The following is an 18,928-nucleotide window of genomic DNA, read 5'->3' as shown; positions in this document are numbered from 1 at the left end:
TTTTAGAAAAACTATAAATAATAAACAACGCCGCATCAAACCGATCCATAGAGTCGTCAGTCGTCGGTCGGTTTTAAAACAATGTTGGCACGCTTGATCAATAGTGGCACGTGCTAGAAAGAGTATTTCTTCTTCGGGAGAGATCTACAGAGAGAAGAGTCAGTGAAAAATGGCATCCTTGTTGAAGAGCGCATTCAATGCGATTAAGGAGAAAGGTATCAAAAATGTAGCGAGGGAAATCAAGGAAGCAGGATTCTTGTAGGTCACACTATCTCTTCAATATAAAAGTAGAATTTTTTGGTTGAAATTGAGGGGGGTTTTCCACAAATACAATGGTTTAAAAAAACCCAAATTATTTGATTTTCCCTGTATAATTTATCGGGATTGATGTCTATCCTATTGATTAGGTCTGTAAATTTGATATTTATTGGAGGATAATCATCATCATTAATTTTCCCATTTCTACTGGATACATAGAAGAAATGATTGTAATAATTTTTGCCCTAATCTTGTCAATGGTTTCTATTCTTCTGTGCAGGAACTGCCTTCCTGATGGAAACCTTCTGTAAGTTAATACTATCCAATTGAAAGCTTCTATTTGTCTGCCATTTTTATTTGTTCCTTTTTTTAGGGTTTATTTCTAACTTATTATAGGTGTTTTGTAGTTGACATTGTATAGAGGGGTTATCAATCTGTTAAGATACATTAGTTCCTTTGATCTGGAGTGATAATATTTACACGATCTGTCTCGATGAAATAGCTGCATCTAATACGTTTTTTTTAGGTCTTCATAGTCTTTAGCTATTTAGTTTCTATCCTTACTTCAGAAGTTGAATCATGCCATTGAATTAGTATTTCTTACGAATGCGTCTTTTAAACACAGGAGGTAGGTCCATTAAGCAAGTCTCAACATACCCTCTCTTAGGTTGAATGCAAGGTATCTTGGAACCCTATGATAGAAAATATGCGTGTTCATCGACTTCCTTGTACATGTACGGAAATATATGTTCTATTTGAAAATCTCCATAACATACATGGTCTTCAAATATGATTGTTCTTATCCTTCAATAAGTACCTCAGATTTTGCTAGGCACAAGGAAACTTCTGTTTGTGTTACCGAATCTCTTCGATCATGTCTTCTGAGTTCTTATGCTTCTCATTAAAATCAAAAGATATGCTTAAATTCAAATTCATGGTGTGTACAGGCAAATCAAAATTCACAATATCGGTGCTACTCTTGTAGGAGTTGATAAGTTTGGGAACAAATATTATGAGAACATGAAGAATCAATATGGTCAGTAATTCTAATTCTGCATTGTTGTACTTTCTATGTGCTGAAACAAATTTTCTAAGGTGTCAGTGTCAGCGTGTGTATCCTTTTCATAGTTTTACCTTTTAGTGTTCACTGGCATCTATATATCGTAACATGTGCAGATTGTTTTAAGATACAATATGAGTTTTAAGTAGCTTGATGTCGTGGAGTTGGTGAACTCTATAGCGAAGGTGAAATAATAATCTGAATGCTTATTGATCCTATAAGCTACAGTTGGAATCTTCCTCTCTTTTTCAAATGTTCAATGCTCCTTAAAGTTGTTTAGGAAAAATGGAACTGTTTTATAGATCATACTTCTTCTTCCAATGATGGATGTCACGGAATATCTTGGAACAAACTCGTATGAAATGTAAATCTAGACCGTGACTTTTGATGCTCTTTAGAGTTCAGGCATTATACTTTGGGATAAACATGTTACAACTTGAAGGAAGTTTAGTATGGATGTTTGGCCGAATAAAACGTGGCATCTCCATCATAAGTTTTATCTCCTAGAACTAGAAGAACGTGATATGTGCAATTAACTAAAAATATAACTGGAAAGTTTAACAGTATAAATTTTATTACAAGACTTGGCACTGTTTTTAAATCCACCTGTTCTTCGAATTTCTCACTCTCAATATAAGCAAGATGAGCAAATTCATCATTCTTGATGAAAACGATAATTTTAATTTGAAGATTATATTATCCTGTGATTCGTCAGTTCATCTCTTGTGAAAATTATAAAATAATCTAAATTTAACCTAAAATTTGGTGACATTTCTGCAGGAAGACACAGGTGGGTAGAGTATGGAGACAAGAAGAGGTACAATGCGTCTCAAGTTCCTCCTGAATGGCATGGATGGCTCCACCATATCACTGACCACACTGGGGATGAGGTAATAAATTATTTCCTTTCCATCAGTTAGAAGATTTTTCATCACGAAAATGGTTTCCATTTTGTATTTACTACTCACATATTGTATGCAGCTTCTGATGCTGAAACCACAGAGGTATGGAGTTGAACACAAGCAGAACTACACTGGAGAAGGAGATGAATACATATATCACTCCAAAGGACACTCTCTCAACCCAGGGCAGAGAAACTGGACTAGGTACCAGCCATGGAAGCCGACCAAGACTGATGGTTAGAAAACATTCCATGCCATGTTAAAGTACAACACTTGTTGGAAAAAACTATATTACCAAATTGGTGCTCGTGTTTTCATTTTGTATCGTGCTTTCTTTTCCCTTTGTTACATACATATTGAAGATAATAAATAATTATGTAGCAGTTGAAAGAAAGCCAATGTAATGCTTGTTTTGTTTTCGGCTGTTCTTTTTTATAGCCTATGGCTTAAACACAACCCAGAATTTTTTCTGATTTTATTAAGATTTCCTTTCCAATTGCTTTTGCTACATGACTTTGAATTGTTGGTATAGTAGTATTTGTGTTGTCCATCTTCTCGGCCACAATTTTTCTTCATAAAGCCTGCCTTTCCTAGCCAAATCTATATATTAATTTGCTTGACCAGGAGAGATCGGTGTGTATGCTTCAATTCTCGCACCCTTAGCCAGCCACCTTGATGTTTTTACTCTGACTAAAACATCCAACCTCGGAACCTAACCAAATCTTTGTATGGAGAGTTTTGAGTCGTCAAGATGTTGTGACCAGATTTTGTGTAGACTCAACGTGATTTACATGAAACTCTACCTACTACTGCACGAGGATGGTGTACTTTTGTTTAGTCGACCACGTTACAAATGTGTGTGGATATTACATAGACACTGAGAATACCGCAAGACACTAGGCGGCCAATAATAGTTGGTCTGAACAAAACAAACCACCAGCAAATACACATGGGTTATTAAATGTATGTAGAAAAACTGAGGAGAATTCATTAAAGTTCACATGCTCTAAGTATAATTTGGCAAAAGACTCGCTGAATTTGTTTGCTCACTATCTGATACCAAACTGAAGCAGGTTAACTGAACGATCCTCAACGGACCCCAACTGTTCCAGCTTTACTTTTATTCTCTCCCTGTAAGCAGTTCAGATAGAATCGAGCTTTCGGTTGATCCGGGCACTTGAGATCCTATGAATGAAGACACGGTTTCTATAGACCCCATTGAATTTCATTCAGAAGAGGAACCTTATAAAGATCGTATCGATTCTTATCAAAGAAAAACAGGGTTAACCGAGGCTATTCAAACAGGCATAGGTCAACTAAATGGTATTCCCATAGCTATTGGGGTTATGGATTTTCAGTTCATGGGGGGCAGTATGGGATCCGTAGTAGGCGAGAAAATTACCCGTTTGATCGAGCATGCGACTCGTAAAGCTCTACCTCTTATTATAGTTTGTGCTTCGGGAGGAGCGCGCATGCAAGAAGGAAGTTTGAGCTTGATGCAAATGGCTAAAATATCTTCCGCTTCATATAATTATCAATCAAATAAAAAGTTATTCTATGTATCAATCCTTACATCTCCTACAACCGGTGGGGTGACTGCAAGTTTTGGTATGTTGGGAGATATCATTATTGCCGAGCCTAATGCCTACATTGCATTTGCGGGTAAAAGAGTAATTGAACAAACATTGAATAAGACAGTACCTGATGGTTCCCAGGCGGTTGAGTATTTATTCCACAAGGGCTTATTGGACTCAATCGTACCACGTAATCCTTTAAAAATGTTCTGGGTGAGTTATTTCAGCTTCACGGTTTCTTTCCCTTAAATCAAAATTCAATCAAGTAGAGCATTCAATTCAGTTATTTTATTTGCGGCAAAGAAGTTTTTTAGTTATTGGTAAAGAAAAAAAGAAGAGTTCGTTTTCATTACGGGCATAAGATCTATTTATATTGTAAAAAGAATCAGAAGTTTCGAATACTTACTTTTTCTTTTTTCCTCCAGATATGTATTTATACCTATAATGGGTGCTATATTATTGATTAGTAATCAGGAAGTTTCGATCAACAGGATAAAAGAATACATTCTTCTTTTGTTTTAGCAAAATTTTATGAAGAAAAAGAATTTCATCTTATCCTCTTACGTATTATAGATATAGAAAAATTCAAATCTATAAAATAATAGAATAGAAATCGTGCATATTTCAATATTTCCCGTGAGAACTCATATTTAGTTCTACATTCCTTGCACTTATTATTCTATACTTATAATAAATAGATATGTTTATCATAAGATATCTTTATAACAGGTACAAATTTTAAATCGAGGTATCCATTCTATGACAACTTTTGATTTACCCTCTATTTTTGTGCCTTTAGTGGGCCTAGTTTTCCCGGCAATTGCAATGGCTTCTTTATTTCTTCATGTTCAATAAAATAAGATTGTCTAGATTCCTATGAAGCAGATGCTTTTATATTTAAGCAATTTGATGAATTATTTCTAATGGTTCACATCATAATAGTGCTAGTTGATGAGAGTTACTTCGGGAACAAAAAAGTAAAGTAAAATTCATTTGGGTTATTCTCTCAATTACAATAAAATGCAACTGGATCTAGTATGAACTAGCGCTCAGAACGTATATGGATAGAACTTATAACGGGGTCTCGAAAAACAAGTAATTTCTGCTGGGCCTGTATCCTTTTTTTAGGTTCACTAGGGTTCTTATTGGTTGGAACTTCTAGTTATCTTGGTAGGAATCTGATATTCTTATTCCCGTCTCAGGAAATCATATTTTTCCACAAGGCATCGTTATGTCTTTCTATGGGATCGCGGGTCTGTTCATTAGCTCCTATTTATGGTGCACAATTTCGTGGAATGTAGGTAGTGGTTATGACCGATTTGATCGAAAAGAAGGAATAGTGTGTATTTTTCGTTGGGGATTTCCTGGAATAAATCGTCGTATCTTCCTTCGATTCCTTATGAGAGATGTCCAGTCGATTATAATCGAAATTAAAGAGGGTCTTTTTCCTCGTCGTGTCCTTTGTATGGAAATCAGAGGTCAGGGAGTCATTCCCTTGACTCGTACTGATGAGAATCTGACTCCACGAGAAATTGAACAAAAAGCGGCGGAATTGGCCTATTTCTTGCGCGTACCAATTGAAGTATTTTGAAATGAACTGCGAAGAATTAATGTTTTGTTAGCATGGGGGGAAGCAACAGAACTAAGGAATCTTCATTTTATAGAACTCATGCTTCATAGAAATTTTCGATCGGATAGAGTCGACGAAAGAGGTGGTTTCCTTAGTAATTTACATATTTAAAATGCCACAAAAGAAAACATTCACTACCCTCACATATCTTGCATCTATTTTATTTTTACCCTGGTGGGTTTCTCTCTCATTTAATAAAAATCTGGAATCCTGGGTTACAAATTGGTGGAATACTAGGCAACCCGAAATGTTTTTGAATGATATTAAAGAAAAGAATCTTCTAGAAAAATTCATAGAATTAGAAGAACTTTTCTTTTTGGACGAAATTATAAAGGAGTACCCGGAGACACATATACAAAATCTCCGTATAGAAATCCACAAAGAAACGATACAATTGGTCAAGATGCACAATGAAGGTCATATTCATGGCATTTTGCACTTCTCGAAAAATATAATCTGTTTCGCTATTCTAAGTGGTTATTCTATTCTAGGTAATGAAGAACTTCTCGTTCTTAATTCTTCGGTGAAAGAATTCCTCTATAACTTAAGTGACACAATAAAAGCTTTTTCCATTCTTTTATTAACTGATTTATGTATCGGATTCCATTCGCCTCATGGTTGGAAACTAATGATTGGCTCTATCTCCAAGTATTTTGGATTTTATCATAATGATCAAATTATATCTGGTCTTGTTTCCACTTTCCCAGTCATTCTAGATACACTTTTAAAATATTGGATTTTCTGTTATTTAAACCGCGTATCTCCGTCACTTGTAGTGATTTATCATTCAATGAATGACTAAAGACTGATTCACCGATATTAATCAAATCATAATTTTTTTACTTTGTTTGTACATACACAAACAAATCATTCAAAATCTTACTCACCTTTTATATTTATACCCATCCCAGAGACTCTTTCTGTATTCCATTCCAGTAAAATTATTCCATCACAATAGCAGAATCATGGATAGGGAACTATACTAGTAACCTACCTAATTTATTGTAGAAATTCTCGGGATCAATGATTGGACCATGCAAAAAAGAAATATCTTTTCTCGGATAAAGGAGCAGATGGCTCGATCCATTTCTGTATCGATCATGCTATATGTAATAACTTGGTCATCTACTTCATATGCATATCCCATTTTTGCGCAGCAGGGTTATGAAAATCTACGAGAGGCGACTTGGCGTATTGTCTGCGCCAATTGTCATTTAGCTAATAAGCCTGTGGATATTGAGGTTCCACAAGCGATACTTCCTGATACTGTATTTGAAGCAGTTGTAAGAATCCCTTATGATATGCAACTGAAACAGGTTCTTGCTAATGGTAAAAAGGGGGCTTTGAATGTAGGGGTTGTTCTTATTTTTCCTGAGGGATTCGAATTATCCCCCTCAGATCGTATTTCTCCCGAAATGAAAGAAAAGATGGGCAATCTTTCTTTTCAGAGTTATCGTCCCACAAAAAAAAATATTCTTGTGATAGGTCCTGTTCCAGGTCAGAAATATAGTGAAATCACCTTTCCTATTCTTTCCCCAGACCCCGCTATTAAAAAAGACGTTCACTTCTTAAAATATCCTATATATGTAGGCGGGAACAGAGGTAGGGTCAGATGTATCCCGATGGGAGTAAGAGTAACAATACAGTCTATAATGCTACATCAGCAGGTATAGTAAGTAAAATTGTACGTAAAGAAAAGGGGGATATGAAATAAGCATAGCAGATACGTCAGACGGTCACCAAGTGGTCGATATTATACCCCCAGGACCGGAACTTCTTGTGTCTGAAAGCGAATCTATCAAGCTTGATCAGCCACTAACAAGTAATCCCAACGTGGGTGGATTTGGTTAGGGAGACGCAGAAATAGTACTTCAAGATCCATCACGTGTCCAAGGACTTTCATTCTTCTTGGCATCTGTTATTCTGGCACAAATATTTTTGGTTTTGAAAAAGAAACAATTTGAGAAGGTTCAATTGTCTGAAATGAATTTTTAGGTCCACGTATTTATTAACACACACATAAAGTTAATAAAAACCAAATTCTTGTTGATCGATGTAATTATGTATGGTTAAAAATAGTACTTAGTTTACTTGCTTTGCTGCTACTATTTGTTTTTATACCAGATATTGGGAAGTATTTAGCTTTTACTTTTCATGCTAGTAATAGACTAGTATTATATTGTGAAGAACGCGTTATTTGACGTGAATCCAGCTCCCATTTTCAATCCAAATATGAGTTGCGTTACTATCTTACTATTGTCAAATTTGAAATGCCACGAAATAAATGAAATAAAAAGTCTCCTATTCCATATAGAAAAAGGGAATCAAATTCGAATAGGAGTAGATAATCGACATAAGTGGTAGGAGAGGAGAATATAAAGCAAGGAATAAATGAAAAGAACAACCTATTTATTATAGGAGGGATTCTTTATCTTTCTAATCTTCGACACAAGAAAAGGGTGAAAATTTCTTTTCTTGTGTCGAAAGAAAAATGATTCTTAATCCCCTTACGCCTAAAAAGTACTATTCCCTTTTTTCTAAGTTTATCGGAACCTCGCCGCTTTGGATTTCTAAAAAGTAGTGGACAAGAAAAAGGGGGGGTGGAGTATGGAGTAGCTCGTTGAGTAACTCGAACTTCTTCAATGAACTTCTAAAAAAAAAGAAAAACTTTGATGAGATAATAAAATAAATGGAGTAAGCTTCTATTAGTATAGAAATTCTTTGGATGATGTCTCATCTATAGGAATCCATATTATGTATGTCATTCAGAAAATAGATTCATTCCCGTTCTTTTTTCCTATTTCGGACGAATACATACTATGTAGGAACAGGTATTATGAATCCAATCAATAGAGTTAATTCTCCAAAATCATCATCTTAAAAAAAGAGCGATTTGAAACATCGGAGCAATAAGGGCCTCTTTTCATTTATACGAATAGAATAGTATGTTTGTATTAACTGTAAACTTTTTTGTTATGAAATAAATAAAAATCTCGTTGGAAAAGTAAGAGCTCAACGGGACCTTACCCCTCGAATTAAAACAAAAGGGGTAAGGTCCCGTTGATCTCTTACTTTTTCATGTCTACAACTCAGTTCATACTATATATTATAGGGATGAACCCAACCCGGAATATGAACCGTAAAAGAAAACACCTATTGAACCGATCACAGGAATACCGGCTACAGTACCTATCAACCAAAGAGGAATCCTTCCAGTAGTATCGGCCATTTACCCCACTTCCCTCCACATTTCATCAAGTGGTCATGCTAGAGACATAAACAACCATGGATAATTTTGAGATGAGATCCTTCCGAGTGGGATATAGAGAATTCGCACTATTCTCTCTCTTTTTCTTAATTGAAGAAATAATTGGAAAATAAAACAGCAAGTACAAAAATGAGTAATAACCCCCAGTAAAGACTGGTACGATTCAATTCAACATTTTGTTCGTTCGGGTTTGATTGTCATAGCTCTATAATTCAATTCGGGTTAGGTTTATCGTTGGATGAACTGCATTGCTGATATTGACCCCAAAAAAGAAACGGTAGGTACAGCTAGTCCGTGAATAGCTAACCATCGCACTGTAAAAATTGGATAGGTTCGATCTATAGTCATTGGGGCCTCCTAAAAGGATCTACTAAATTAATAGAGTCGTGCCAAAGGATCAAAACAGCCAGTTATTAATGGAATTCCTTTTCGACTCTCTGTAAAATACTCGTTTGGCCGAGGGCTTCCAAACACATCGTAAGCTAAACCCGTGCTGACGAATAACCAACCCGCAATGAATAGGGAAGGTATAGTAATGCTATGAATGACCCAGTATCGAATACTGGTAATAATATCACCAAAAGCGCGTTCTCCCGTACTTCCAGACATGCTGAGCTCCACATATTCTTGTACAGTCAAAGGGGATCGATTCCGTGAAAGATGGGATCAGTAAGTGGAAACCCACGGATCTTTAATCTTTGTTAGATCGTCAATAGTGTACCGAAGGCATCTTTAGAGTATACCGAATCAGTATAGCTACCCTTCTTCTGACACAACAACGCAATTTCAATCAGTATCCAAAAGAAGTGTTACAGAAACTCTTTCTTCCTTTTTTGTTCCTTATATATAAGGATGTGATATTCAACCGAAAATTTATGTACTGTAGTAGTATAGGGTTCTTTTCATTACTAGCTTTGGGCTAGAAAATGAAGATCTGGGAAAGCTTGAGTCCGCCGGGTTGGGTTCTAATAATTAATGAAAGATGTTATCATATTCACACAATTCTATTAGATGCGAAATATAGAAACATCTTTTCTTGGTTGTATAGAACGGGTTTTTCTTCGAATCCTTTCAGTTCAAGGAATGGATTAGTAGTACAATAATAGGAGTAGATAGTATTCGACCAAAGAAAAAAAGGAATAATCAATCAATATTCGTGATACAACCATTGTCGTATTACAGCCAAAGGTTCTTTTCCTTCTTGACCTAGATACAAGAGAGGGATTCCCTAATATGGAAAGGCGGCATGTAGAACCTAAAAGGAAAAGATAATAGAATGACTAGTATTAGAATTGAGTTGTCCCAAAATAAAGCTCTTATTTCGTCCAGCGATCGTGCGATACTTTTTTCTTAACATTTGTGAGATATTATGTACAATTAAAGAGCCTACGACTTCATTTTATGAGGTGAAAGGTGTTGTGATAAGGTCCTTTGCTCCAAAAAGGAAACTTTATTATATACAATTTATAAAGAAATGATCAAAATGGAAAAGATTTTCGATTTGATTCCATAGTGATTCAAAAAGAGTTTACTTTATGAAATGAACGAAATTCCACTACAAAGTTTGTTCTTTTTACTTTACTCAATATTACTTTACTCAATAGTTGTTCAACGAATCTGTTGATTCAAAATAACGGAATCGGTAGATGTTATAGATGATGGATCACTAGATCAATCTTTTTTCTACTTCTGTCACCCTATCTTTGTTAGTGCCGTCTATAATGATTGATAAATAAAAAACTTTTAATTGGAGCAGATTTTGTCAGTTTATTTGTTTTATGTAATGTAAACTTAGGTAAATGTTTTATCACCGTATGTATAAAAATAATGTATCTTATTTAGCTCCTTTATGCCTACTCTAACTAGTTATTTAGGTTTTCTACTGGCGGCTTCAACTATAACTCCCGCTCTTTTTATTGGTCTGAGCAAGATACGACTTATTTGAAATGAATTGAATGAACAATTCAGAAAAAAACTTTTTCTGTGATATTCTAATTCTAGGTATTTTATAGTGACTTCCCGCGTCAATTGTCAATTCTTGATCATTCAGATTCATTTCTCGATTCGGATTTATATTTAAGAATAGATATTACCTCTCTTTTTACCCTTTCAAACAAACTGAAATGATTGAAGTTTTACTATTTGGAATCGTGTTAGGTCTAATTCCTATTACTTTGGCTGGATTATTCGTAACTGCATATTTACAATACAGAGGTGGTGATCAGTTGGACCTTTGATTAAGTAACATCGCGTTTTTGATTGACCTCCTCCTTTTTTAATTCACAGGAGGTCAAATTAAGGTTTCTGTTTAAGTTGGTGGAGTTATTTCATTGTAATTCGAGAACAGAATCACGCTCTATAAGATTTGAACCTACGACATCGGGTTTTGGAGACCCACGTTCTACCGAACTGAACTAAGAGCGCCTTCTTATCATAATAGATAAGACCATAAAAAAGTATTATCTTTGTAGGCCCAATAAACTTTGCATGTCTATAGTATCATAATGTATGTACAATTATGATCGATCTCAATTACTGTACGCGGGAAAAGTAATAGGTAGGGATGACATGATTTGAACCCGTGACATTTTGTACCCAAAACAAACGCGCTACCAAGCTGCGCTACATCCCTTTCAATTGGTATACAGTGTCATTGTAGAGAATCCATGTCTTGTTTTCCACATCATTATTTCCCCCTATAATAAAAAATTTCGCTTGCAATTTGTTTTTTTTGGTCTCATATAACATATAATAAAAGAATTATTTACATATGAAATCCGTCGGATAAAGAAATGAATATTTGTCGGTAATACTCAGGAAGAGGAGGGCGTCTTTTTCTGTTTTAAGGAAAGGGAAATCTTATCTACTGGGTAGTTGTATATATCCATTTTTGTTAGGGATTTCACGTACTAATACAAGTGATCCTTAACTACATATACATCTGATCATATATGTATTACAATAAAGAAGGAGAGTTTGCAATGCGAGATATAAAAACATATCTCTCTGTGGCACCTGTGCTAAGTACTCTATGGTTCGGGTCTTTAGCAGGGCTATTGATAGAGATTAATCATTTATTCCCAGATGCGTTGACATTCCCGTTTTTTTCATTCTAGTTCTAGTTATTGACATGGGAAGGGATGAAGAAGATTAGTGAGATAATAAATCATCTGTGACTAATACTTCTTCCTCTTTTTGTTTTATTCTTTTTTCCCATTTTATTTTCAAAATATAGACGGACAGAAAAGGAAAAAACAAAAGTGGATTCAATCTCAGTGAAACTGGGGTTAGACTCAAAGGGCCTAAGAAAATAGAAATAAATGGGATCTAGGGAAATTAAAATAAATCATACAAGATATTTAAATGAAATACTGTATGTACTAGGATTCAAAATAATTGATAGTTAGAAATTGTTGTATTACTTATTCTTTATATTACTATATTGATTACAACAAAATCTTTTGAAATTTGATTTCGGGTCGAAAATCGAAGAGTTGGGTAAATCCAAAATTCAAGGGAGGTTCATGGAAAAGGGTAAAGATGTTAGAGTAAGAGTTATTTTGGAATGTACCAGTTGTATACGAAACCGTGTTAATAAGGAATCATCGGGCGTTTCCAGATATATTACTCAAAATAATCGACACAATACGCCTAGTCGATTGGAATTGAGAAAATTTTGTCCCTATTGTTGCAAACATACAACTCATGGGGAGATAAAGAAATAGACCGAACCCGAGGTAGAGGGTGTGTGTGCTACCCTTCGAAGTAACAAGAATAAATTACATATAATATATAGAAACAAATCAAATCCTATTTCAGTCGGATCAAAAATGAATTCGAATTCAGAAATAGTATTTTCGGGATAAGGAATAAACAATGGAAAAATCCAAGCGACCTTTTCTTAAATCCAAACGATCTTTTCGTAGGCGTTTCCCCCTAATTGGATCGGAGGATCGAATTGATTATAGAAACATGAGTTTAATTAGTCGATTTATTAGTGAACAAGGAAAAATATTATCTAGACGAGTGAATAGATTAACCTTGAAACAACAACGATTAATTACTATTGCTATAAAACAATCCCGTATTTTATCTTCGTTACCTTTTCTTAATAATGAGAAACAATTTGAGAGAACCGAGTCGACTCCTAGAACTACCGGTCCTAGAACCAGAAATAAATAGGCCCATGCCTCAATTGAATAAAAATTCCAACCCGAACCCCAACTCTGGTTGGTATTTTGTTCAAAAATTATAGAATCTAGATTGTATTGTTATGTCATAAGAAAAAAACAATTGGGGAAGAAAAAGAGAAAGTCCTTAATTATTATTATGGAAACGTGTTAGTTTTTTTTTACTACTTTATTATATATAGTAATTTATACCCTACCCTCCCGGAGTTCATTCTCCGGGGAACTCCATTTAGATCATTCTGGTGGATTCCTTACAATCCCCTTATTTACTGATCTCGTTGGAAATCATGTAAAGACAAATCCTATTTGATATAGCTATTTGTGCAAGTATTTTACGATTAAGAAGTAACTGCCCCTTGTGCAGATCATGTATTAATCGACTATCACTATAGGATATCCTATTCTCACGAATTACTGCATTTATACGAGTGATCCACAAACGATGAAAATCTCTCTTTTTCCTGCCCCTATCCGATGAGCCGAAACTAAAGCTCTCATTTTCTGTTGAGTCATAGTTCGAGTAAGTCTTGAATGCGCCCCTCGAAAGGTTGATGCAAATAAACGAATTTTTGTTCTACGTCTCCGAGCTATATATCCTCGTTTAATTCTGGTCATTAAATCAAATGAAACTTTGATGAATAACTAATTGATTTCTTTTCTTTCAGTCATTCTTTTCACCCCTAGTCTATTAACAACAAAACTGATTCTTCCGATGTATAAAATAAAAATTCCAATGGCTTTTGCTACTATGACCTTCCCAACCACGATTTTTTTGAGTCATTTCATTTTATCTCGAAATTAAGAAATTTTATTGATACTTGGTATCAAAAAAAGTAAATAAAAAACGAGAAATTGTGGGTTCCATCGTTTATATGGTTACTGTTTAAACGGTGAGGTCCTTTCTATACACCGGAGCCTCTTACCTATATAGTAACTTGTACAGTTCACACTCTTTGGCTCTACCCATGAATTATCCAGTAATGGGTCTTTTCACAACTAGATCCACCCATACAGTAACGACATTTCATTATGAAGGTTGGTCAGGTAGCTGACCCTGTTAGTCCGTTTTTGCAAGAATGGGAGCATAATATCTTTGCTTCTAAAATACCAATGGGGAGTTGCTTCTCATCTCTAGTTGAGATGATTGGATTTATACCAAAGGAAACCATAAATTTCATACACAATAGAGGTCCTTTTTTCAATAGTGATATGGGGTTTTTCCATTCCTATTCATTGGTACCGATCATTGATACTGTCAAAAAAGTCTCCTTTCTTTTGTTCCAGTTCATGATCTGAACAAGTCGCACATACACCCTGGTACATGTTCCTCGACGCTGAGGACATCCCCGAAGGGCGGGGGATTTTGTGACATTTCTGATTGGCTGTCTTGTATTTCTAATAAGTTGTTTAATAGTTGGCATGCTGGATCGTATACAGAATGGGATGGTTTAGATCAATCCTAACCGGATGATTCTGAATTCCTCTCGTTTCATTGAATATTTTACCACTACCACTTTTAACCTCGGTAAGAAAATAAAATAGGAAATAACATAGCTCAGTCAATTATGGTTCGAAATGGAATGGAATCACAGATTTACGTGAAGTCCCCGGTATTTTCGACCGCTACAAGATCAACAATTCCATGAGCTTGGGCTTCTGTTGCTGACATAAAAACGTCCCTTTCCATGTCTTCGGATACAACCCATAACGGATTGCCCGTTATTTGGACATAAACCCTTGTGAGGGTTTCGCGAAGTTTCATCAGTTCTTCATTTTCCAGGACAAATTCTCCTGTTTGTGCCTCGTAAGAAGATCTAGCAGGTTGGTGGATCATTACCCTGATGATATAACATAATGAATGTTTCCTCTATCTCAATGATCGAAAGAGACAAGAAAAAATCGAATTGAAGAACCGTACAGGAATTTTTTGCGCATTGCATACGGCTCTAGAATGGAATCTACTTTTACCTAAAGTGGAGGATCTATCAAACCCAGATCGGTAAATAATCCATTTACCACCCTTTCTTTCGGAAGAGTTAAAAAATACTATGATGGTTCCGTTGCTATGGATCTCATGATATATCTCACTATAGAGGAACTGCAGTGGTACATCAAAATTTGGTCCTTTTTTTGGTCCTCTTAGAGCAACTGCAGTGGTACATCAAAACCAAAGATCAAATACCAAAAAAAGGACCAAATTTTGGGTTTAGTCCGTATTGCTACGCTACGGTGCACGAGTACAATTTAGTCGAGCGTACATTATACCCCCGCCTGATCCAGACGCACATATAATATCCGTCCCACCATCAGGCTCACATATAATGTCCGCCCCATTTTATTCAGGATCACATATAATGTGATCCCCACCATCAGGATCACATATAATGTTCGCCCCACCATCAGGCTCACATATAACATCCGCCCCACCATCAGGCTCACATATAATGTCCGCCCCCATTTTGAAACCATCAGGCGCACTTTATACTTACGCCTCACTCCAAACGGTTATTATACCAACGCCCCACGCCAGACGGATTTTTAATTTCCGCTCGACCAAATTTGGTTTTGGTCTTGGTCCCAGACCAAATATAGTCTGGAATTTGAGTTTAGTCTGGTTTTTGATCTTTACTCTCTTCCACTACGTCATGTATTTGGACCAAATATTTGGGTTTAGTCGTCCCTTGTGGACGCTCTTAGGGACCGTACACGTACCTTTAAATGCATACGGTTCAAAAAAAAGAATCAATGTATCGATTCCAGCCCTCTTTATTTTCCCTTTTTTTCATAGGAGGATTTTTCTAACTCCTAATGAATGAAGGGCCTTTATTCTTCTATTTTTCAAGAAAGCAGGGTTTTGACTCACTTACCCCTAAAAACGAGCTCACTAAATTTACCCTCATTGATATATTGTTTCATCGAAATCCGATTCAAATTACGATGTCATTTTCTTGTTCCGGAATGGGCCTCTTCAATTCGTTTAGGTTTATGCTCTACTCCGGGGAAAGATTTACCCGACCTCTATTTGCACATATAGGATAAATGATCCCAATACCGCTTCTTTTGTTTGATAATACTTTTTTTCATTTTATGTCTTCCGCTTCCGCCAATCACTGGAATAGTATGATGACTCCGTCGATTGATTGGCGGTTTGAGGTCGCTGGTTAATATATGAATTCTTTATGATACAAAAGGTGATCATACATATTTTACCGATTGGGTTTTTTTGAACGGAGCCTGGATACTTCATTTTATTGGTCCAACCAAGCCAACCATAAATTTTTCTAATTGAAAAATGCATATTGATCCCCCAAATAAATTGCTCTAATTGCACTTCACGCTTCAAATTATTGATGGATCAATCAATCTTTCTTGGGTGAAACAGAGGATATCTCGATCGGGGGAGAAAACGGGGAAATCCCATATGACCCAATATGTCTGACAAGTTGCACTATACGTCAACCCAAACTGAATCTCTCTCTCTAGGAATCCGAAAAGGTACTTTTGGAACACCAATAAGCATTAAATGAAAGAAAAAGGTTTTTAAGTACTAAAATTTCACTTTGATGTGGAAACGTAACAATGGGTTTTCTTTTTTTATAATATTTATGTTTTCGGGGTTTATCCCTAGATTGTAAAGTTCATCGAAGAAGACGGAATGCATAAAAAAAATTATTATGAATGAGCTGCGATGTTCAAATCATGAACAAGTATCTCTAATTCACTCATCTAAAATGAGACCCGTCCCCCCATTGCGTATTGGTACTTACCGGGTATAGAATAGATTTGCTTCTCTTTGTTCCTACGAACAGAATTTTTCTGTTATTACCAACGGAATGCAATATAAATGCACCCTTGCTCCGAGATAATCCATTGAAAAGGAGAAGTCCATAGCATAAGCAGAGTCTTTTCCAATGCGATAAAGTAACATAGTATCTATTTTTCTTTGATAAAGGGGTATTTCCATGGGTTTTTCTTGGTATCGTGTTCATACCGTTGTATTGAATGATCCCGGCCGGTTACTTTCTGTCCATATAATGCATACAGCTCTAGTTTCTGGTTGGGCCGGTTCGATGGCTCTATACGAATTAGCCGTTTTTGATCCCTCTGACCCAGTTCTTGATCCAATGTGGAGACAAGTATGTTCGTTATACCTTTCATGACTCGTTTAGGAATTCCTGGGGTGGTTGTAGTATCACAGGAGGGACTATAACGAATCTGGGTATTTGGAGTTACGAAGGTGTGGCCGGGGCACATATTCTGTTTTCTGGCTTGTGCTTCTTGGCAGCTATCTGGTATTGGGTATATTGGGATCTAGAAATTTTCTGTGATGAACGTACAGGAAAACATTCTTTGGATTTGCCCAAGATCTTTGGAATTCATTTATTCCTCTCAGGGGTCGCTTGCTTTGGGTTTGGCGCATTTTATGCAACAGGCTTGTATGGTCCTGGAATATGGGTGTCCGATCCTTATGGACTGACTGGAGAAGTACAATCTGTAAATCCCGCGTGGGGTGTAGAAGGTTTTGATCCTTTTTTTCCGGGAGGAATAGCCTCTCATCATATTGCAGCAGGTACCTTAGGAATATTAGCGGGCCTCTTCCATCTTAGTGTCCGCCCGCCTCAACGTCTATACAAAGGATTACGTATGGGTAATATTGAAACTGTCCTTTCCAGTAGTATCGCTGCTGCCTTTTTTGCAACTTTCATTGTTGCTGGAAATATGTGGTATGGTTCAGCAACAACCCCGATCGAATTATTTGGTCCTACTCGTTATCAATGGGAGCAAGGATATTTCCAGCAAGAAATATATCGCAGGGTTAGCGCCGGGCTAGCCGAAAATCAGAGTGTATCAGAAGCTTGGTCTAAAATTCCCGAAAAATTGGCTTTTTATTATTACATTGGTAATAATCCAGCCAAAGGGGGATTATTCCGAGCGGGTTCAATGGACAGCGGGGATGGAATAGCCGTTGGGTGGTTAGGACATCCTATCTTTAGAGATAAAGAAGGCCATGAGCTTTTTGTACATCGCATGCCTACTTTTTTTGAAACATTTCCAGTAGTTTTGGTAGACGGAGATGGAATTGTGAGAGCCGATGTTCCTTTTAGAAGGGCAGAATCCAAGTATAGTGTCGAACAGGTAGGTGTAACTGTTGAGTTCTATGGCGGTGAACTGAATGGAGTCAGTTATAGTGATCCTGCTACCGTGAAAAAATATGCTAGACGTGCTCAATTGGGCGAGATTTTTGAATTAGATCCTGCTACTTTGAAATCCGACGGTGTTTTTCGTAGCAGTCCAAGGGGTTGGTTCACTTTTGGGCATGCCTCATTTGCTTTGCTCTTCTTTTTCGGACACATTTGGCATGGTGCTAGAACTTTGTTCAGAGATGTTTTTGCTGGTATTGGCCCAGATTTGGATTCTCAAGTGGAATTTGGAGCATTCCAAAAACTTGGAGATACAACTACAAAGAGACAGGTAGTCTGAGACAACAGTACTATGGTATCTTTCGACTCTATTTTCTTTTCTTTTTGTGATTTAACATAACATAAGGTACTGGAGAAATCTTGATTTGAATCACCGTTTTTTCTTTGATTCTTGTACTTTCTTTATCTTATCTGGGAGATGATCCCAAATGAACAGGTGTGGAAGTTATAATTGTAAACCACGATCGAATCTATAGAAGCATTGGTTTATACGTTCCTCTTAGTCTCGACTCTAGGGATTATTTTTTTCGCTATCTTTTTTCGAGAACCACCGAAGGTTCCGACTAAGAAATAATTTTTCATTATCTCAATTGAAGTAATGTATAGGGAGGCTCATTACATTACTTCAACTAGACCCCGTGTTCCTCGAATGGATCTCTTAGTTGTTGAGAGTGCTGCCCAAAAGCGGTATATAAGGCGTACCCGGTAAAACTTACAAGTGAACCAGATATAAAGATGGCGACTAGGGTTGTTGTTTCCATTATTATATAATTTCAAGACCACAATGGATCTATGATAAGATCGTTTATTTACAACGGAATGGTATACAAAGTCAACAGATCTCA

General features: G+C 36.3%; 1 protein-coding gene, 1 non-coding gene and 1 pseudogene across 2 annotated transcripts; 2 read left to right on the top strand and 1 right to left on the bottom strand.

Moving 5' to 3' along the window:
• Nucleotides 1-104: 104 nt before the first annotated feature.
• Nucleotides 105-2,730, top strand: LOC113301781 (probable NADH dehydrogenase [ubiquinone] 1 alpha subcomplex subunit 12). The gene is made up of 5 exons (XM_026550597.1): nt 105-258; nt 539-565; nt 1,206-1,294; nt 2,099-2,208; nt 2,300-2,730. Exons 1-5 carry the CDS (start codon nt 170-172, stop codon nt 2,459-2,461), a joined length of 477 nt encoding a protein of 158 aa, XP_026406382.1. The 5' UTR covers nt 105-169; the 3' UTR covers nt 2,462-2,730.
• Nucleotides 2,731-11,042: 8,312 nt separating this feature from the next.
• Nucleotides 11,043-11,116, bottom strand: TRNAW-CCA. The gene has a single exon. It is a non-coding gene; the product is annotated as a tRNA-Trp (tRNA).
• A 7,565-nt stretch (nt 11,117-18,681) lies between these two features.
• The window catches only part of LOC113305707, a 4,211-nt pseudogene continuing 3,964 nt past the window's right edge, over nt 18,682-18,928 (top strand).

Source organism: Papaver somniferum, chromosome 8 (assembly GCF_003573695.1).
Source record: "Papaver somniferum cultivar HN1 chromosome 8, ASM357369v1, whole genome shotgun sequence".
In the NCBI taxonomy this organism is placed as follows: Eukaryota; Viridiplantae; Streptophyta; class Magnoliopsida; order Ranunculales; family Papaveraceae; genus Papaver; species Papaver somniferum.
Note: the sequence above shows the minus strand (reverse complement) of the source record. Positions and strands in the feature narration are given on the sequence as shown.

Coding starts and splice junctions, on each gene's coding strand:
- LOC113301781 (XM_026550597.1), top strand. CDS start 170: ATGGCATCCTTGTTGAAGAGCGCATTCAATGCGATTAAGGAGAAAGGT. Junction 259..538: donor ATCAAGGAAGCAGGATTCTT/GTAGGTCACACT, acceptor TCTTCTGTGCAG/GAACTGCCTTCCTGATGGAA. Junction 566..1,205: donor CTTCCTGATGGAAACCTTCT/GTAAGTTAATAC, acceptor TGGTGTGTACAG/GCAAATCAAAATTCACAATA.